The 22,193-nt window shown below is 43.5% G+C and overlaps 2 protein-coding genes across 8 annotated transcripts in view; both read right to left on the bottom strand.

The window, feature by feature from the left end:
* pwp1 (PWP1 homolog, endonuclein) overlaps positions 1-14,933 on the bottom strand; it is a 47,702-nt gene extending 32,769 nt beyond the window's left edge. For 2 of the 3 annotated variants that reach the window (XM_069904516.1, XM_069904517.1), the window contains exons 1-6: positions 14,826-14,933; positions 14,212-14,270; positions 4,627-4,772; positions 1,626-1,711; positions 1,412-1,508; positions 617-727 (exon numbers count right to left, since the gene is read on the bottom strand). In XM_069904516.1, coding sequence (XP_069760617.1) covers positions 617-727; positions 1,412-1,508; positions 1,626-1,711; positions 4,627-4,772; positions 14,212-14,270; positions 14,826-14,891 — 565 coding nt within the window. In that variant the 5' untranslated portion in view covers positions 14,892-14,933. Of the gene's footprint in view, positions 1-616; positions 728-1,411; positions 1,509-1,625; positions 1,712-2,654; positions 2,827-4,626; positions 4,773-14,211; positions 14,271-14,825 lie in introns of those variants that run through there. The other variant, XM_069904518.1, reaches the window with a different exon arrangement.
* A 3,460-nt stretch (positions 14,934-18,393) lies between these two features.
* The window catches only part of btbd11b (BTB (POZ) domain containing 11b), a 48,791-nt gene continuing 44,991 nt past the window's right edge, over positions 18,394-22,193 (bottom strand). For 4 of the 5 annotated variants that reach the window (XM_069904500.1, XM_069904501.1, XM_069904498.1 and 1 more), the window contains 3 exons: positions 21,972-22,040; positions 20,404-20,517; positions 18,394-19,307 (listed from right to left, as the gene is read on the bottom strand). In XM_069904500.1, coding sequence (XP_069760601.1) covers positions 19,098-19,307; positions 20,404-20,517; positions 21,972-22,040 — 393 coding nt within the window. In that variant the 3' untranslated portion in view covers positions 18,394-19,097. Of the gene's footprint in view, positions 19,308-20,403; positions 20,518-21,971; positions 22,041-22,193 lie in introns of those variants that run through there. The other variant, XR_011346845.1, reaches the window with a different exon arrangement.

Below are 22,193 nucleotides of genomic sequence, written 5' to 3'. Positions count from 1 at the left end.
TAGCAGTTAGAACATCATGATATGATTGTACAAGATGAAGGTAAGAGAATATTTGAAGCTTTGTGTGTAGTTCTGGATGTCTTGCTACATGAAAGGTTGAATTAAACTGAAAAGGGCATAGAAAAGATACACAAGGACGTTACCGGGATTAGCAGACTTGAAATATGAGGAGAGGCAGGGACTTTTTTCCCAGGAGTGCTGAAGGCTGAGGGGGGCCTCATAGGGGTTTATAAATTCACGAGGACCATAGAATAGGTAAATAGTCATCGTTTTTCGCTCAGCATAGAGGAATTTACATCGAGAGGGAAAAGGTTTGAGGGGGACCTGACAAAGAGGTTGGTAGATAATGAGCTGCCAGCCGAAGCAAAGTGACTAGTACATTTTCACAACTTGTCTGGAGTTGGGTTGAAGGGTCCATTTCCATGTTATTCTGTGCTATGACAGCATCATGTCAAGTGCTGTAAAACTGGGAGCAGAGTAGATGGGAATGGTGCCAGGCAGTTTCGATGGGCCCATTTCTCTGCTGGGTGATTCTATGAAAGGCACGTTCTCCAATTGCCTCCAGCTTGAACAATGCATATCAACTTGGAGATCATCAGATGAAAACACAACTCACCCATTGGCTTTTCTGGATTCGGATCGAAGTTGAGCCACTCAGCACATAGTGGGTAGGCAGGAAGAGGCAGGTCATGATGAACATAGAGGCACTGCTCCTCCTGATTATAAACTGCAAGACATAATAGACATCAACAGAACACACCATCTCTGGACACTGCTCAATCACCCTCAAACCACATCATTATCATGTCCCTTGGTGCTCATTTGAAACACATGAAACGAAGGCTCATCCTGTGAGTTTGATTCACACCAGAGCATATGGCAGATGGGAACTCTCCAACACAGCCATCCCAGCAAGGGGCAGTTCAGATCCACTGTTCAGATTTTCAATCAGTTTATTCTGGTCCGAAAGCCCATACAGTCTGTACTTTTCCAAACTGAGTTCCATTTCATTGTTCACTCAGTGATAATACACAAGGCCAAATGCCAAATTTGCCTTACCCCAGCCCAGTCCCATTCACCCTCACTCCACCTACTCCCTCCACCCTTCTCCACATCCTGCCTGCACTCCAAATTTATTTTCAACCCCGACTGTTAATACCTGTAAGACCCGTAATGATGTGTTGGCAACCAGACAGTAGTAGCTGGAGCCAGGTAGCAAGAGGCATACGACATCTCAAGATGGGATCTCTTCTGGTGCTTTTTCTAACCCACAACCACCAATCCGCTTCAACAGATTCAACCTGATCAGTGGTAACTGCATCATCTCTCGTGGTCTCAGACTAGGGACTCCAGCTAAAGCAATCTGCCACAGAACAAATGCATACCAAGGGTAGCTTGTCTGTCATCCTACCATATATCTCAAGGATGCTGCAATCCCGCTCCACTTTGCCTGCCACTATCAGATTATCACTTGGTTTGATTTTAAAATCTTCATCTTCATATTGGTCCTACAACAGTTAGATATAACATACTCATTAATTAACCACCCTCATGGAACATATTATCACAATTATTAAAAAAATCATAATGGAATAATCCCATGAAACCACTTGCTTTAACTTAACTGTATCTTTGAGAGTGACATAGGGGTCATCTTCATTGCTGGCATGGACGATGAGTGCCCCAATATTATCTCCAAGGTTCACATTATCTGCAAAAGAAGTCAGATTATCAAAATCTGTAGCAATCTGAGACAGATTCTCATATGAGGTTTGCTCAGCTACAATTGGATTTGTACTTCACGTAACTGTCCACATGGGATGTCATTCACCATCCAACATTCCCTTTCCCCGAAACAGGTTTCTCAGCAACCTACCAACAGTGCAGCCCCAGTCTCTGACCTCCTACCCATTAACACAACTTCTAGATCATAGAACACTACAGGACCTTTGATCCTTGATGGTGGGCCGACCTATGTATTCATACCAAAAAAAAGTACTAAACCCTCCCTTCCCCACAATCCTCCATTTTGCTTCCGGCCATGTGCCTGTCAAAGAGTCTCTTAAATGCCCTAACGTTTCAGCCTCCACCACCATCCCACGCAAGGCATTCCAGGCACCCACAACTCTCTGTGTAAAAAAGAAATTACCTCTGATGTCTCCCCTAAACTTCCCTCCCTTTGCTTTGTGCACATCTTCTGGTGTTTGCTATTCATGCCCTGGGGAAAAGCCACTGGCTATCCACCCTATCTATGCCTCCCAGACCTCTATTAAGTCTCCTCTCATCCTTCTGTCCTCCAAAGAGAAAAGTCCCTGCTCTGCTAACCTTGCTTCATAAGACTTATTTTCTGATCCAGGCAACATCCTGGTAAATCTCCTCTGCATCCTCTCCATAGCTTCCACATCCTTCCTATAAAGAGGTGACTAGAACTGAACTCAATACTCTAAGCGTGGTCTCACCAGAGATTTGTACAGTTGAAATAAGACCACTCAACTCAAACTCAATCCCCCGACTAATGAATCCCAGCATCCCTTAGATCTTCTTAACTGTCCCATCAACCCGTGCAGTGACCTTGAGGAATGTATGGATTTGGACCCCAAGGTCCTTTTGTTCATCCACACTCTTAAGTAACTGACCATTAACCCTGTACTCACCCTTCTGGTTTGACCTTCCAAGATGAATCACCTCACACTTCTCCAGATTGAAATCCATCTTCCACTTTTCCACACAACTCTGCACCCTGTCTATATCTTCTTTTTTGAATTAATGTTTTTATTCTTTAAGGAGTAGGGCTTACAGCAACACTCGATAAATGTAATTACAAAATCATCTTAATTAGGTGACATCATAAATAAATTTGCATCTTTTGTCATCCCACTTCTTCCAACTGAAAGAAATTGGAAGATCAGACAATCAAGTTTCTTACCATAAAATATGAGCATGAAAATCTTAATGTAGGGAGGGCCAGTACAAAAACGTAGGGTCTGATTTTGGGTGGAAAGTAATGCAATGTAGTTGTATGTTTTCTGCATTTAAACTGGGCTGAATATTTTAATGAAGAAATATTCCTGTGAAATGTAAATTGCTTTTTAGATTTTTAAAAATTTCTTGCACTGAGTCATATCAATAACAACATCCACAAACGATCATTATCAATATATACACAGTGACATTTCTTCTTTTCCCCCTTTCATCCCTCTCCCCTTAAAAAATCAATAATAAAACACATAAACAAAGAAATAACAAATAACAAAAAAGTCGTATTGTCCACTTTCACATCTTTAAATCTTACTGTGCTCATAATTATGTTGTTTTAGGAGATGGAGGTTTGTGGTCGACGTTCTCCGACATATTTTATGAATGGTTCCTAAATTTGTTCGAATAATGTACATTTGTCTTTCAGATTGTATGTCATTTTTTCTAATGGAATATACTTGTTTATTTCTGTATAACCACTGTTGTGTTTTAAGGCTTGTTTCCATTTTCCAGGTTGTCATAATACATTTTTTTGCTACTGCCAGCCCTATCATAATAAGTCTTACTTGTCTCTTACATGATTTAACAGAAATTTTTTTGGATCTTTTGGTATATTATTTTTTGTGATTTCATTTAATATTAGGTTTAAATCTTCCCAGAAAGTTTTTACTTTTGAACATGTCCAAATTGCATGTAATGTTGTTCCAGTCTCTCGTTACAGCGGAAGTGTCTCTCTGATGCTGTTGGATCCCACTCTTTTAATTTCTGAGGAGTAAATATATCATCTAGGTCGCCAGTTATATTGAATCATACATCATCTAGTATTTATCATGTCCTCATTGTTCCTCTACATAACTTCTCCCATGTTTCGTTTTTTATCTCTGTGTTTAAATCTTTTCCCAGCTTTCTTTCGGTTTATATTTTGTTTCATCTTCTTCCTTATATTGCAATTTGATGTTCATGTTGGTCATATTTTTATAAATGATCATTGTGTCTGTGTTTAAATATTCACAGTTGCTACTTTCTGGTCATCTCAAGCTATTTCCCAGTTTATCTTTTAAATAAGTTTTCAATTGGTAATAGGTAAACATAGTACCTTGTCTTGTTCCATAGTTATCTTTTAATTGCTCAAATGTTAATAAATTATTTCCCAAAAAGCAATCTTCTATTTTCTTGATTCCTTTTCTATCCCATTCCTTGAAAAATAAATTGTCTATTGTAAAGGGGATTATTGGGTTTTGTGTTCATATCATTTCTGGTATTTGATCATTTATCTTTTTTTCTTCCAGGTGTAACCTTTTCCATAATTGAAGTATGTGATGTAGTACTGGTGAATTGTTATATTGCACCAATTTTTCATCCCATTTATAATGTATGTGTTCCAGGATATTTTCTCCCAATTTGTTTAATTCTATCTTAGTCCAGTCTGGTTTTTCTCCTCTCTGATAAAAATCTGATAGGTACTTTAACTGTGCTGCCCTGTAGTAATTTTTGAAGTTTGGTAGCTATAACTCTCCTTGTTTGTAATCCCGTGTTAATTTTTCTAGCGCTATTCTTGATTTCTTACCTTTCCATAAAAATTTCCTTACTATTTTCTTCAGTTTTGCAAAAGAATTTTCTGTCAGGGGAATTATTTTGTGTGTGTCTCACCATCTTCTTCTTCATCATATGCATCCAGGTCATATTCTGCCAGGCTGTCACTGTCCCCTTGCTTCACTCTTCCCTCTGCAGCCTCAGATTTGACTGATCCTTGTTTCAGCTCCTCTGTCCCCTCCACCAGCTCCTCATCTTCATCACTAGAAACAAATCCATGTTTGGTGTCAAATTAGGAAATTTGGAACATCTCTCATTGATCAGTAGCGCCCAAATTAAAAACCAACATACCCAGAAAATTCAACATCCATAGTTTTTAAACATCCATTTGGATAATCTTGGTCAGATTAGGGAGAGCCTCAATGTTCATGTCTCAATAGCTCAGTGGTTAGAGCACTGGCCTTGTAAACCAAGGCCCCTCACTGGGGCCTCATTTCTGTGAGGGGCACTGAATAAAGTGGCAATTTTCTGCTTAGGTATACCGTGACACCAGGTGCACAGTAGGGAAAAGGTTTAACAGTGATGATTGGCAGACTGAGGCAGATACTGTGACAGCGTGTTCACAGTGGAGAGAAGGTGATGTACAGTGGACAATTTCATGTGGCAATTTTCTGTCTTACTTACAGTGGACAATTTCATGTATGTTACATTCTAAATGTAGTATTATGTGACAATAATGGTACCTTCACAAATTTGTCTGAGTTTGCTGAAATGGATTTTAACTTTCCACATATTGACTGTGACTCCCATATTGTAATAGGGCTCGATGGCTTGGAGTTCGTCAAATGTTCAAGAGAAATTTCTAAATTAATATCGAGGTACCAACTAGAGAGAATACAGTAAGGGATATCCTTTCAGGGAACAAGACAGAACAGATGACAGAAGCATGTGCAGGGGAACATTTTGGGTTCAGTGATCATAATGCCATTAGTTTCAAGTTAATTATGGAGAAGGGTAGTTCTGGGCCTCGGGTTGAGATTCTAAATTGGAGAAAGGCCAAGTTTGAGGAAATGAAAAAGGATCTGGAATGTGTGGATTGGGATAAGTTGTTTTTGGGCAGGGATGTGTGAGGTAAGTGGGGTAATTCAATGGTGAAATTTTGAGTACCAAGTTTGTACATTCCTGTTAGGATTAAAAGCAAGGTTAGAAGGTATAGGGAACCCTGTTTTTTTGAAGGATATTGGGGATCTGGTTTGGAAGTAGAGAGAGGTGTATAACAGGTAGAGGTGTATAACAGATAGAGCCAAAAAGGAACAAATGAGGTACTTGGGGAGTATAAAAAATACAAGAAAAACCTCAAGAAAGAAATCAGGAAGGTAGGTAAAAGAAGACATGAGATTGCTTTGACTTACAATGTGAATGAAAATCCTAACGGTTTCTACAGGTACATTAAGGATAATAAGGGATAAAATTGGTCCCCTTGAAAATTAGAATGGTCATCTCTGTCTGGAGCCAAAAGAGATGGGGTGGATCTTAAATGGATTTTTTTCATCAGTATTCACTCAGGAAGAGTCGTGGGAAGTAAGGAAAACAAGCAATGAGGTCATGGAACCTGCACAGATTAAAGAGGAGGAAGCGCGTGTTGTCTTAAAGCAAATAAGGGTGGAGAAATCCCCAGGGGCTGACAAAATATTCTTTTGAACCTTGAGGGAGGCTAGTGCAGAAATTCCAGGGGCTCTGGCAGAAATATTTAAAATGTTCTTAGCCACAGGTGTGGTGCCAGAGGATTGGAGAGTAGCTCATGTTGTTCCGCTGTTTAAAAACAGCTCCAAAAGAAGCCCTGGAAATTATAGGCTAGTGACGTCAGTAATAGGTAAATTATTGAAAGATATTCTAAGAGATTGGATATACATTGTTTGGACAGCCAGGGACTGACTAGGGATAGTCAACATGGCTTTGTGCATGGTAGGTCATGTTTAACCAATCTTATAAAGTTTTTCGAGGTTACCAGGAAAGTAGATGAAGGAAAGGCTGTGGATGTTGTCTACATGGACTTCAGTACCAAAGTCCTGCATGGGATGTTAGTCAGGAAGGTTCAGACGCTCGGTATTCATGAACTAGATTCAACAATGGCTGGATGGGAGAAGCCAGAGAATAGAGATGGATGATTGCTTCTCAGACTGGAGGCCTGTGACTAGTGGTGTGTCTCAGGGATTGGTGCTGGGACCATTGTTATTTGTCATCTTTATCAATGATCTGGATGATTATGCTAGAAATTGGATCAGCAAGTTTACAAATGACACTAAGATTGGAGGTTTTGTGGACAGTGAGGAATGTTTTCAAAGTTGCAGAAGGATCTGGACCAGCTGGGAAAATGGCAGATGGAATTTAATGCAGACAAGTGTGAGGTGTTGCATTTTGGATGGACAAACCAAGAAAGGTCATGCATGGTGAATGGTTGGGCACTGATGAGTGCAGTAGAACAGAGGGATCTGGGAATACAGATACATAATTCCCTGAAAGTGGCGTCACAGGTGGACAGGGTGGTAAAGAGAACCCTTGGCACATTGGCCTTCATAAATCAAAGTATTGAGTATAGGAGTTGGGATGTTGCATAAGACATTGGTGAGGCCAAATTTGGAGGATTGTGTGCAGTTTTGGTCATATAACTACACGAAAGAAATCAATAAGATGGAAAGAGTGCAGTGAAGATTTACTAGGATGGTGCCCAGACTTCAGGAACTGAGTAATGGGGAAAGGTTAAACAGGACCTTATTCCCTGAAGCGTAGAAGAATGAGGGGAATAGATAGAGTAAATAGGCTTTTTCCACTGAGGGTAGGTGAGATACAATCCAGAGAATATGGGTTAAGAATGAAAGGAGAAAAGTTTAGGGAAACTTCTTCACACAGAGAGTGGTGGGAGTGTGGAACGAGCTTTCAGCTGAAGTGATGAATGGAGACTCAATTTTAACATTTAAGAAGAATTTAGACGGAGGAATCACGTGATGGAGTAGTGGCCGTTCAGGGAACTCCAGCCCTCTCCGGAAAAGTTTAAAAAAAAACACAAAACACAAAGGCACAAACATAAAAATTAAAACAAAGTGAAAGTAAAGGTGGGAAGAAAATGGCAGCGAAGAAAGAAAAGTCGAAAGCAACGGGAAGAAGAGAAGAAGAAAGAACGTCGGAAGAAGAAGGTGAAGGCCTTACCTGTCCGAGGAGGCCCACCGCGGAGAGAGAAGCCCGCTCCCTAAGGTCAGTGGAAGTTCCGAGCTCGGGGCTACAAAAATGGCTCGCGGAGTCAAGTAAAAGTGCGCAACTGCGCATGAAAAAAAAAAACACTGACGGGATGGGGGACCAGCTGAGGAGTCGATCTCCACAGCTGAGGATGACAGCTGCAACACAACAACAGGAAGAGAACATAGAAAACAACGAGAACAAGAAAGAAGAGAGTAAAAAGAAAACAAGGAAACAACAGATGACCAACATAAGGGAAATGTTTGAGGTTTTAGAAATGTTGTCTTATAAAGTGTTCAAAACAAGAAAGCAGAAATGGATAAGAAGGAAAGGTGATGATGAGGAAATGGAAAGGGAAGATAAACAAAGTATGAAATGGGTACGTTGAACTATATGACTTTAAATATTAACGGAATACATAACCAAATCAAAAGGAAGAAACTGCTAAACTTACTGAAAAAAGAAAAAATTGATATAGCATTCGTGCAAGAAACACATTTAACTGAAATGGAGCACAAGAAATTAAAGAGAGATTGGGTAGGACATGTAACAGCAGCGTCATATAATTCAAAAGCTAGAGGAGTAGCTATGTTAATCAGTAAAAATGTACCAATTAAAATAGAAGAGGAAATAATAGATCCAGCAGGGAGATATGTAATGATAAAATGTCAGATATATTCGGAGTTTTGGAATTTACTCAATGTATATTCACCTAACGAAAAAAATCAAAAATTTATGCAAGATATTTTTTTGAAGATAGCAGACACGCAAGGGAACATACTAATAGGAGGGGATTTCAACCTTAATTTGGATTCAAACATAGATAAAACTGGGAAAAAAATTAACAGAAAGAACAAAGTAACCAAATTTATAATTAAATCGATGCAAGAAATGCAACTTTTGGATATATGGAGGAAACAACACCCAAAGGAAAAGGAATATTCATATTATTCGGGTAGACATAAAACATACTCAAGAATAGACCTATTCCTGTTATCAGCTTGTATGCAAGATAGAGTAAGAAAAACAGAATATAAAGCTAGAATATTATCGGACCATTCACCCTTGATATTGACAATAGAGTTAGAGGACATCCCTCCAAGAATGTATAGATGGAGATTAAACTCCAAGCTACTTAAAAGGCAGGATTTTAGAGAATTAATTGAAAGACAAATTAAAATGTACTTTGAAATAAATACGGAATCAGTGAAAGATAAGTTTATACTATGGGATGCAATGAAAGTGTTCATTAGAGGGCAAATAATAAGTTATGTAACCAAGATGAAGAAGGACTATAATCAGGAAACAGAGCAGTTGGAAAGGGAAATAGTAAATATAGAAAAAGAATTAGCAATGAAGGAAGATACAACTAAAAGAAGAGAACTGGCAGATAAAAAAATAAAATATGAAACATTACAAACATATAAGGTGGAGAAGAACATAATGAAGACAAAACAGAAATATTATGAACTAGGAGAAAAAACACACAAAATTCTAGCATGGCAGCTTAAGACAGAACAAACTAAGAGAATGGTATTGGCATCAAGGAAAAAATACAAACAAATCACATATAATCCAACGGAGATTAATGAAAACTTCAGAGAATTCTATGAACAATTATACCAAACTGAAAACGAAGGGAAAGAAGACAAAATAGATGAATTTTTAACTAAAATTGAACTACCAAAATTACAAATAGAGGAACAAAATAAATTAACAGAACCATTTGAAATAGTAGAAATACAAGAGATAATTAAAAAAAAACTACCAAATAATAAAACACCAGGAGAGGATAGATTCCCAATAGAATTCTATAAAACATTTAAAGATTTATTAATTCCTCCCCTCCTGGAAGTAATCAACCAGATTGATAAAACACAAAGCTTACCAGATTCATGCAAAACAGCAATAATTACAGTAATACCAAAGACAGGGAAAGATCCACTCGCACCAGCGTCATATAGACCAATATCTTTTCTTAACACAGATTATAAGATAATAGCTAAACTATTAGCAAACAGATTAGACGACTATGTACCAAAAATAGTAAATCTAGACCAAACTGGATTTATTAAAAAAAGATGAACAACAGACAATATTTGTAAATTTATTAACTTAATTCATGCAGTAGAAGGGAATAAAGCTCCAACAGTAGCAGTTGCCTTAGACGCAGAGAAGGCCTTTGACAGAGTAGAATGGAATTATTTATTCAAAGTATTACAAAAATTCAGTTTACCAGAGAAGTATATTAATTGGATTAAAGCATTATCTAAGGGGCCATTGGCGAAAGTGACAGTAAATGGATATATATCAAAACAATTTAACTTAAGCAGATCAACAAGGCAGGGATGCCCACTATCACCCTTATTGTTCGTGTTAGCTATAGAACCACTAGCAGAATTGATAAGAACAGAAAATAAAATAAAAGGGATAAAAATAAAAGACAAGGAATATAAAATCAGTTTATTTGCAGATGACGTTATAGTATACTTAACAGAACCAGAAATATCAATAAAAGAATTACATAAGAAATTGAAAGAATATGGAGAAGTGTCGGGTTACAAGATTAACGCAAATAAAAGTGAAGCAATGCCAATAAGTAATGCGGATTTCTCAAAATTTAAGAAAGAATCACCATTCAGATGGCAAATGCAAGCAATACGATACCTAGGTATACAAATAAATAAAAACCTCGGCCATCTATATAAACTCAATTATTATCCACTAATGAAAAAATTACAGGACGACTTAGAGCATTGGAAAGACTTACCACTAACGCTAATAGGAAGGATAAACTGTATTAAAATGAACATTTTCCCAAGGATACAATACCTATTTCAGGCATTGCCAATACACTTGACAGAGAAATTCTTCAAGGAGTAAATGAAAATAATAAGGAAATTTTTATGGAAAGGGGGGAAACCTAGGATAGCACTAGATAAATTAACAGAATGGTATAAACAAGGAGGCCTACAACTGCCAAAATTTAAAAATTATTATAGAGCCGCACAATTAAGATATCTATCAGATTTTTATCAAACAAGGGAAAAGCCAGATTGGACTAGATTAGAACTAGATAAAATAGGGGAGAAGATACCCGAACATATATTATATAAATGGGATGAAAAATTGGTACAACGTAGGAATTCTCTAGTATTACATCATCTGCTCAATATTTGGAAGAAGATTCATGTAGAAAGGAATAAAACAAATTACCAATGACCAAAACTAATACTGACGCAAAATAAGCTAATCCCTTTTACAACAGATAACCTTTCCTTTAGAGAATGGGAGAAGAAAAAAGGGATCAAAAGAATAGAAAATTGCTTTTCAGGAAATAAATTACTATCCTTTGAACAAATGAAGGATAAATATAATATAACTCAAGATACAGTGTTGGCATACTACCAACTGAAATCCTACTTGAAGGACAAATTGGGAAGCAGTCTGAGGTTACCAGAGGGAAGTAACTTTGAATATGTGATTACAGACACAATGATAATCAAAAAATTTATAACAAACATGTACATCAAACTGCAAGAAAAGGAAAATGAGGAAACAAATGGTAAAACTAAACAAAAATGGGAACAAGATTTAAACATAAAGATAAAGAAGGAAACATGGGAGAAGTTATGCTCTGGAACTATGAGAAATACAATAAACACGAGATTACATATGATACAATATAACTGGATACACAGGCTATACATTACACCTCAAAAGTTAAATAAATGGGACCCAACAGTATCTGACAGATGTTTTCATTGTAAAAAGGAAATGGGAACAACAATTCATGCAATCTGGACGTGTGAGAAAGGAAAAAATTTTGGGAAGATCTAAACCAGATATTAAATAAAATCACAGAAAGCAATATACCAAAAAAAACCCAGAGATCTTCCTCCTAAGTAACATAAAAAACAAAGAATTTGGACTTGTTTTGGATGGTGCACAAAAAAGATTTGTTAGGATAGCCCTAGCTGTAGCAAAAAAATGTATTATGTCAGCCTGGAAATTAGAAGATAACTTGAGAATACAACAATGGTATATAGAAATGAATAAATGTATTCCATTAGAAAAAAATAACATATAATTTAAGAAATAGTATTACAATATTTGAACAAATATGGGAGCCATACATGAAACACAATAGAGAAAACCTACTGCGGACATCTACCACCTAAAATGACAGGAGAAGGAAATGAAAAGAATTGACTCAGTGGAATTTCTTGTTTATTTTTATTGAGTGACAACATTGTTTGACGGGTTTAATGTATTTTAGATTCTGTACTTTAAATGAATGGGAGGGGAGGTAGGGAGGGTGGGATGGGAAGAGGGAGGGGGGGAAAGAAAACGACACTGTATATATTTGAAAAGAAAAATGTATGTATCTTGATCAATGTGGTTTATAGTGTGAAAAATAAAAAAAATTAAAAAAAAGAATTTAGACAGAATATGGGAGGTGTATGGAGGGATAATGGACTGGGTGCAGATCACTATGACTAGGAAAAGAGATGATTCGGCACAGACTAGAGAGGCAGAGGTGGCCTACTTCTGTGCTGTAATTGTGCTATGATTCTAAGTGGATGTTGTATACATGGACTTTAGTAAGGCATATGAAAATGTCCCTCATGGTAGATTGATCCAGAAGGTGCAAATGCATGGGATGAATCAATAGTTTGGACACTGAACTGGCTGATAGAGGGCAGTGGAAGGCTGTAATTCGGGTTGGAAACCTATATCCATTGGCGGCCATTGTTGGAAAAATGTGCACAGTTCTGGTCATCCTATTACAGAAAGGATGTGGAGGCTTTGGAAAGGGAACAGAATAAGTTTCCCAGAATGTTGCTTGGTTTAGAAGGGATGACTTTTGGGGAGAGGTTGGACAAACTTGAATGGTTTTCTCCAGAGCATGAGAGTCTGAAGAGAGACTAATTGGGCGTATAAAATCACAAGAGGCGTTGATCAGGTGGACAGTCACAATATTTACCCCAGGACAAAAGTCTCCCACATTGGAGGACGTGTTGAAGGTGAGGGGGATGGAATTTAAGGGAGATGTGGGTGCCCGGATTCAACTGCAGTTTTAAAGAAGCTGTTAGGTAGACACATGAACATGATGGATGGACGGATATTCATTGCGCAGCAGCAGAGATTTCGTTTGGTGTGGACGTCATGTTCAGCACAGACGTGTGGGCTGAAGGTTCAGTTCCAGTGCTGTTTGACCAGTCAAATACAAAAGTGTGCAGAAGCTGTGATTGAAGTAAAAACACGATGCTGGAGAAATCTGGCAGGGCAGACAGTGTACTTTATATAGCAAAGATGAAGACATATAACCAACATTTTGGGCTTAAGCCCTTCATCAAGGTGTGAGCAAAATGTCGGCAGGTGACTGAAGATAAAGATACAGAACTAACGTTTTGGGCCTGAGGTTCAGGCACCTGCCGACATTTTGCTCATACCTTGATGAAGGGCTTAAGCCCAAAATGTTGGTTCTGTATCTTTATCTTTGCTATATAAAGTACACTGTCTGCCCTGCCAGATTTCTCCAGCATCATGTTTTTAACTGTGCTGTTCTATGCGGTTTCTTGCTTTTCCCACACAAACAGCATGTTAGCCTTTATTGCAAGAGATTTCGAGTAGAAACAGGGAGATATTACTGCAATTGCATAGGGCCACACCTTGAGTATTGTGCAAAGTTTTGATATCTGAGGCCCGAAGTAGAACATTCTTGCCTTTGAGGGAAAGAATGGACAGAGCAGGGTGATACTCTGAGGAATTGAGGAGATTTCATTGAGACATAAAAATTATGACAGGTCACAGATGCAGGAAGAATGTTCCTGACATTGGGGAAGTCCACAACAAAGATCACTGTCAAAGGATAAGAACTAAGTCGAGAATTTCTTCACTGAGAATATTGTGAAATTGTAGAACTTCCTATTACAGAGAGTTGTTGAAGCTAGAGGGACCAATGGATATGGAAAGCAAGAACAAGGTATTGCAGTTACATGAACAGCCACAATTATACTGAGAGGAAGGGTAGTATTGACAGTCTGAATGCCCTATATCCAACATCTTATGCTCACACATCAGTATAGGTACACAATCCTTTATCCGGAACCCTTGGGGAAAAGGGTGTTCTGAATTTCAGATTCTTCCAGATTTCAGAACAAAAGCCAGCTGTCCCAGATTTAAGCCCACCCCAATTGTATTGCTGTATCCACCCCCTTCCAGTTGCGGTGGCATCTCTCTCACCCTCGCACCCCCAAGTCGTGCTGACATCTCTCTCTTCCCCCCCCCCACCCGAGTCGTGCTGCCGTGTCTCTCCCTCCCCCTCGCCCGAATCGCGCTGCTATCTCTCTCTCTCTCCTTCTGCTGTACCAGCACAAGGAAAAAAATACTGGATTTTGGAGCATTCCAGATTTTAGATGTCCAGATAAAGGATTGTGTACCTGTACAGGTTGAGATACTCACTCAAACTCTTCCTGTGCATTCAGGATGAATTGCTCCAGCTCCTGTTTAGTCAGGTCAACCTAGGAAAGGAATGACACAATAATCACATAAAAACACAGGATCAAGGGCCAACAGCAAGCGACGAGTATCGTTAGGTCCCCTGCGCCACCACATGGCTCAAAATCATCTGCCAAGATTTTCTACGTCCTCCCATTGGATGTTGATTTCAATCTTCTTGAGATTCTTCATTGTGGGATGATCATTTGAACCAGCCTTGGGGTGTGGATCAACCAAGTAAAGGACGCTGGCAGGCAGATGAGGGGACTTGGGGGTGTGGGCTAGAACTCAGATCAGTGTTGGGAGAAAACCTGCCCAGTGAGAGATCAGCCTTCATCTCCACACGACACCGCACATTCACACCAGGATGGTCAGTGACCCCCCCCCCCCATCACCGTAACAGTCAGTGACCCCCCCACCATGTCTGTCAGCTAACTGCCCCCTTACTGTGACCGTGACTGTCAGCGAACACCCGCTCACTCAACATAACGGTAAGTGGCCTGACCCCCCACCCCGTCACCGTGATGGTCAGTGACCCCCCCCCCCCCTCACCCTGACGGTCAATAAACTCCCCTGACCTTCTCCGGGATTTCCCGGGCCGCCCCGCGGGGAACCCAACTGATGCACGGAATGAAGCTCGACATCTCTCCAGCGCCTTTCAGATTAAGAGGAAATGACGTCGACCACGCCTCATTTCCGGTCTAATTCCAGTGCCCGAGCCGCACCACCTATCGCTCCCCGCCGGTACTGCACGCACTGCCACCAAAAGCCGCCCAGCAGTTATGCATTGCATCACCACCTAACTACATTCACCTTGCGCCGCCCGCCGGTACTGCACCCCCACCTCGCGCCGCCCGCCGGTACTGCACGCCACCTCGCGCCGCCCGCCGGTACTGCACCCCACCTCGCGCCGCCCGCCGGTACTGCACCCCACCTCGCGCCGCCCGCCAGTAATTGCACCCACTGCCGTCAAGCGCCGCTTACCGTTACTGCACCCACTGCCGCTTAGCGCCGATCGCCGGTTCTGCACCCCACCTGGCGCCGCCCTCCAGTACTGCACCCCACTCCAGTGCACCACCGCCAACTAGCCCTGCCCTCCAGTACTGCACGCCACCTCGCGCCGCCCGCCGGTACTGCACCCCACCTCGCGCCGCCCGCCGGTACTGCACCCCACCTCGCGCCGCCCGCCAGTAATTGCACCCACTGCCGTCAAGCGCCGCTTACCGTTACTGCACCCACTGCCGCTTAGCGCCGATCGCCGGTTCTGCACCCCACCTGGCGCCGCCCTCCAGTACTGCACCCCACTCCAGTGCACCACCGCCAACTAGCCCTGCCCTCCAGTACTGCACCCCACCTCGCGCCGCCCGCCGGTACTGCACCCCACCTCGCGCCGCCCGCCGGTACTGCACCCCACCTCGCGCCGCCCGCCAGTAATTGCACCCACTGCCGTCAAGCGCCGCTTACCGTTACTGTACCCACTGCCGCTTAGCGCCGATCGCCGGTTCTGCACCCCACCTGGCGCCGCCCTCCAGTACTGCACCCCACTCCAGTGCACCACCGCCAACTAGCCCTGCCCTCCAGTACTGCACGCCACCTCGCGCCGCCCGCCGGTACTGCACCCCACCTCGCGCCGCCCGCCGGTACTGCACCCCACCTCGCGCCGCCCGCCAGTAATTGCACCCACTGCCGTCAAGCGCCGCTTACCGTTACTGCACCCACTGCCGCTTAGCGCCGATCGCCGGTTCTGCACCCCACCTGGCGCCGCCCTCCAGTACTGCACCCCACTCCAGTGCACCACCGCCAACTAGCCCTGCCCTCCAGTACTGCACCCCACCTCGCGCCGCCCGCCGGTACTGCACCCCACCTCGCGCCGCCCGCCGGTACTGCACCCCACCTCGCGCCGCCCGCCAGTAATTGCACCCACTGCCGTCAAGCGCCGCTTACCGTTACTGTACCCACTGCCGCTTAGCGCCGATCGCCGGTTCTGCACCCCACCTGGCGCCGCCCTCCAGTACTGCACCCCACCTCGCGTCGCCCTTCAGTACTGCATCCTCCCACCAACTCGTGCCGCCCGCCAGCAACTGCACCCACTGCCTCCTAGCGCCGCCCAGCGGTAACTGCACCCATTGCCTCCCAATGATCTTTTGGGGATCAGAGGTGGAGAGGGTGAACAAATTTAAGTTCTTGGGAGTCACTATCCAGAGGATCTTTCCTGGACCCAACACACTAATGGCATCAGGAAGGAAGCACATCAGCACCTGTACTTCCTCAGGGGTTTGATATGTCACCAGAAACCCTGGCAAATGTTTTCAGAAGGGTGGTGGTAAGTATACTGACCGGCTACATCATGGTCTGGTACAGGGACATCAATATTCTGGAGCGTAAAACCTTCTGAAAGGTAGTGGTCACAGCTCAGGACATTACAGGCAAAACCCTCCCCCACTGCTGTCGGAGAGCAGCAGCGATCATAACACGCTCTGTTCTCGCTGCTGCCGTCAGGAATGAAGTTTCAGTGCCACAAGACTCGCACCACCAGGTTCAGGAACAGCTGCTCCCCCTCCACCATCAGACTCCACAACAAACTCAATCAGGGATTTGTTTAGAGACTTGTGCACTTTGTTACTGAAATTTTCTATATTGCAGTTTGTTTATATTTCTCTCATTTATGCATCTTTCCTTGAGTAGTTTGTTTGCACTACCATTAAGTAATTCTGCTTCACCCACAAGAAAAAAGAATCTGTGTTGTATGTGATGACATGCAAGTTCTCTGACAATAAACCTGATTTTGAACTTCATCTGTAAGAAGTGCATCCAGCTGCAGCTCCTGCCAAGCTGTGTTATAGAATTGGAGCTGGAATAGGATGAATTCCTGATCATTTGGAAGTCAGAGGGGGTGATAGGAGTTACAAGGACACTATCACTCCTAAGAGGCAGGAGGGTAGATGGGTGACAGTCAGGAGTGGGAAAGGGAACAGGCAGAGCACCCCTGTGGCCATCCCCATCAATAATGAGTAGTAGGGGTGGAAGAAGTACGAGGCACAAGGTCTCTGGCACAGAGTCTGGCGTTGAGGCTAAGGGAAGGGAGGAAAAGAGGTGAACTGCAGTGATAGGGGATTCCTTAGTTAGTGGGACAGTTAAGAGGTTCCGTGGAGGAGATTTGAGTATCCCAGATGATATGTTGCTTCCCTGGTCTGAGATATCTCAGATCAAGATCATGGCTTTCTCAGGAGGGTGGGTGAGGAGCCAGATGTCATGGTCCATACAGGGAATCAATGACATGAGTAAGAAGGGTAAGGAAGTCCTGTAAAGAGAGCTCAGGGCATTGGTTAAAGGGCAGGGTGGTGATCTCAGGATTACTACCCATGCCACGTGCTGGTGAGGTTAGAAACTGGAAGATAATGCAGCTCAACGTGTGGCTAAAGACATGGTGCAGGAGGGAGGGCTTCATGTTTCTGAATCATTGGGCTCTTCCAGGGAAGGTGGGACCTGTTCTGGTGGGACAGTTTGCATCTGAACTTGTCTGCATCTCTCTACCACCTCCATCCAGGGCCACAAATGGACCTTTCACCGGTGAGATAGTGCATCACACACACATTATCCAACCTTATGTCCTGTATTCAGTGTACCTGGTGTGGACTCCCCTTCATCAGTGAGACCAAACACCTGTTTGTGGGTCTAAACTCGAGCAGCATGTAGCCAAACATTTTAACTCCACCAACCATTCCTACAGTAACGTCTGTCCTCTGCCTCACCTTGTCTGAGGGAGGCCAAGACCCAAGGTTGGTGAATGGACATTCTACTGAGCAAATCTGATTCTGCAGTTCTTCAATGCAAGGCTTCCCAATTTGTCAGAAAGGTTCAATCAGCTTGTTTTTGGAATCAGCACAGTAACAAGCCCTGGCAGCCCAGGAGCTTTTTCCACCCAGATATCTTTGGAACATTGGTGGAAACCTATGCAGATCCAGGATCGCTGGAACAGCATTAACCACAGCACCCTTGCCCAAAACTTTCTCATTAACAAAAAAGAGATGCTTCTTTAAATCAGCTTTATATTTAAAAAACCCTCATTTTTAAATCTATTTCAGAAGCTATTATTTGAATATTGTCACTTCTTCGATAATAGATAATACTACTTTCAGTAGTGAATAGATTTTAAATTGTCTGAGTGGTTTTATTCACCATCTTCATTTCAGCAAGTCTGTTTGCAAAATTTGCCCACATGACTGTATTCTTTACCTCCTTCAAACACTAGCAATATCAGAAATATTTAAGGAATATTAGAAATATAGCAATATACTTATACTCTCTAGTCAGATGCATTATTTCATTTTGCATAGTTCAATATTTACTGACCCCAGGTCAAGGAGGCAGTCACCTCCATACTGAATGTAGCCTTGTACATTGAGAAATCCCACTGTAAACTCTGAGCTCGTGGACCTGCACACCCGTGGGCACGGAGTCATATATGTGCTTGGGTTAACATGTGTACGAGCGTGCTTGTGTGCAGGCTTCAGAGGCAGCTCCTTGCGCAGGAAGGACATGACAGTAAGGATCCTAGATGGGGCGAGAGTCTCTGCTCACCCAGGCCAAATGTAGTCAGTTGCACAGAGATAATCGACCCCGGGTCCCCAATCATCAACAGCTGGTCACAGGAGAGGAGGCGCCTGCCCAGGCCCCACCCTCAGGGACTGCAGACCCCACAGGCTGCTGGGCTCAACAGCTCCATTCTCTTATGAACTCCTCTCTCCCTTGGCTGGGAATCAGGGTGTGGTGAGGCAGCCTCAGAGCCAGTTACCGGGGTCGCTAGCTCTCACTGCCCATCAGAACCAAGTCTTCAACCCCACCACAGGTCATACAATAGTTCCCTTGGAAGACGAGAGGCAGATGGATTGGATCCGAGACACAAGCGCTGTCTCCAAATCCTGCAGCACCTGTTGTCCCTGGGAATCTTCAGCAGAGGGATACAACAGCTGTTTGAAAGCTTCATTCTCCATCAGGGAGACCATGTTCTTCAGGAAGTATCCTTCACAGAACGCAGTAAGATGGGAGGCTTCGAGAAACTGCAAGAGAGGGACAGAACAGAGCCAGCGGGCTGGAGATGAGAGTGATCTGTTAGTAACACCCAGCCAGCTCCTCACTCACAAGAACATATGTGCACGTGGCTGGGTGCACATATTTAATGACAGACTGGAGGAACAGGGGTCCCAGGGGAACAGCAGCCCAGCAGCAGTGATCCAGGACTGTTGAGATTGAAGAAACTTTCCCCATATACCCAAAGGTTTGTACCAGGAGAGGTGTTCACTGGAAGCACTGACCTGTTGGCAGTGCAATGGGCACAGGCTCTACCAGTTGGGTGTTCATCAGATACCTCAAGGAAAACCCTTACTCATCTCCCAACACCAGGCATGGTTGATGGTTCTTGCGAGTCCTCAGGGAACTCTGTCTCACCCCTCAATCAGGTCTCAGTGACACATCCACACCCCCCCTGTGCACTGAAGCCACAACAGGGAATCTGCAAGGAGACCACTCTCCAGGTACACTGCACATCCACCCACGCAGTTGTCCAGGGCCTTGGTGAGGCCACATCAGGGGCTGTGTGAATTTCTGGTCTCCTCACCTTTCTATTGAGGCAGTGCAGCAAAGGTTCACCAGATGGTTCCTGGCAGGAATGACATACAAAGAGAATGGATGGACCGGGGAGGGGAGGAGGTTAATTCAGGAGGGGAAGATCTCATTGGGACAACATTCTGATGGGACTGGTCAGATGCAAGGCGGATCCCAATGTTGGACTTGTCCAGATCACAGTCTGAGATGGGGAAGCCATTTAGGGATTGAAATGAGGAGAAACTTCTTCACTCAGCTGTGAACGTAGAACCCTGTCAGAGTTGCTGAGGGCAGTTCATCGGATGTATTCCCAAAGGGAGTTGGACGTGGTCCTATTGGGAAAAGGGATCATGGGGTCTGGAGGGAAAGCAGGAATGGGAGACTGAGATTACATGATCAGCCATGATCCTATTGAATGATGGAATAGCTCTCACACCTATTTTCTATGATCCATCATGTGTCAAAAGTTGGGACACTGCAGTTCCCAGAGACCCTTCGCACTCCTCATAGCTGCTATATGTTCATCACTGGCTGCCCTGAGACCCGGCTCACCTTGGCATGGTTGTATATCTCCACGCAGTTCTCAGTGCTGATGTTCCTTGTGCAGACCAGCTCACAGTGTCGCTGCAGAGCTTCCAGCTGGAAAAACCGTGCAGCGGACATCAGCTGTGGAAGAAGAGCAGAGTTCGGTGGCTGTGAGGCAAACCCACTAACGGCCTCTCCCCTCATCTCTACTCTTCCAGTTCAACTCCCTGCACCTGGAAACTATCTCCCTCCATTGTCACACTTGCACAGCACAAACGAGCACCTGTCCAAATTGTCATGCCAACCACCATTCCAATCTACACTAGTCCCATTCCTGCATTCAGCCCATATCCCTCAATCTTCCCTATCCATGGACCTGTCTGAATATCTAAAACATTGTAATTATCTCCACCTCAAGCACAATTTAATTGGGTCCAGAGCACCACTTCCCATAGACGATGGTGAGCATGTGGACATTTTTCATCTGTATTTACTGTGGAGAAAGACATGGAGTCCGGGGAATCGTCGTGTTGAAGAGAATTCATGTTACAGAACAAGAGGTGCTGAAGGTATCAAAACATCCAGAGATCAAGAAATTACCAAGTGCATCCTAGGTCCCAGTGGGAAGAAACTGCAGGAGCCCCAGCAGAGATGTTTTCCCCCTTAGAACTAGAGCACGGTAACAGGTCACTGAGCCCATGCCGCCCAAATACACCAATTAATCAACAACCCCACAAGTTTTTGAAGAGTGGAAAGAAACCAGAGCCCCAGGAGTAAACCCACACAGAAAGTACAAACTAAACTGACAGACAGCACGGGAATCGAACGTGGACACTGGCGCCCTTAACAGTGTCAGGCTAAACACTACGTCAACTGTGCTGCCCACTGGTCACAGGTGAGGCTGCTGGAAGACTGCACTGTGGCTAATGTGTCTTTATTTAAAAGCAAAAAAGAGCACAGAGTACTGCAATGAAAAGGAAGGTCAATAAGCCAAATGATGCACAATTCAGCCTTCCCCCTGATGGGAGGAGGGGAGACGAGTGTGTCTGGGGTGAAATGGGTGCTTCAGTGCATCTGCTGCCTTTCTGAGGCAGCAGGAGATGTGGACAGAGCCTATTTGGGGGTGGGGGGGGGGGGAAGAGAGGAGGAGGGAAGTCTCTTCTCTAAACACAGGCAGTATCAGAGGTACTGGGTCTCCAGCAGCTCTAAGAACCCATTTCCATGCTGTAGAACTGACCTCATACCACATTTGTCAGGGAACTTTGTAGCAATGTCCCGAGATTTGTCTGTTCTACAACACCTCACATCTCTGACATTCGCTATGTCCTGCCCTGGCTCAATTTCCCAAAATGCATCACTTCGCTTTCAAAAGTCATAAATGATAAATGTCCCCTACTCCCAAAATGCCCACCCTTCATCTGTCATGTTCTCCTTCACCACCTCCTCTTCTTTCCCTGCTCCCCATCACCCTCACTGTCCTGCTCCAAACCTGCTCCCCACCCACCTAAGCCACAAGGCTGAAAATCCTGGGGCTTACCTGCATAGGAAATCCAAGTCCAAACCAGGCCAGTGACAAAAATATCAAGCCAACCCACCTCTAGAATATCACTGCTCCGAATCTGCAAGATTTCTGTTCCTCCATAGTAAAGGTACTGCATCACCATCTACAGAAAGGAAAGTCAGGACTTTGTATCGATTCAAAGGGAACAGCTCCAAGCGCAAGGCATTTCTGAAAAACTGACCACACTCCTCACTTGAAGACAATCCACCTCAACATATGGAAGCTAAACTGGAGCATGTGGCCAGCACTGCAAGGA

This window comes from Narcine bancroftii, chromosome 11 (assembly GCF_036971445.1).
Source record: "Narcine bancroftii isolate sNarBan1 chromosome 11, sNarBan1.hap1, whole genome shotgun sequence".
Lineage (NCBI taxonomy): Eukaryota > Metazoa > Chordata > Chondrichthyes > Torpediniformes > Narcinidae > Narcine > Narcine bancroftii.
This window is presented reverse-complemented; position numbering and strand designations above follow the sequence as displayed.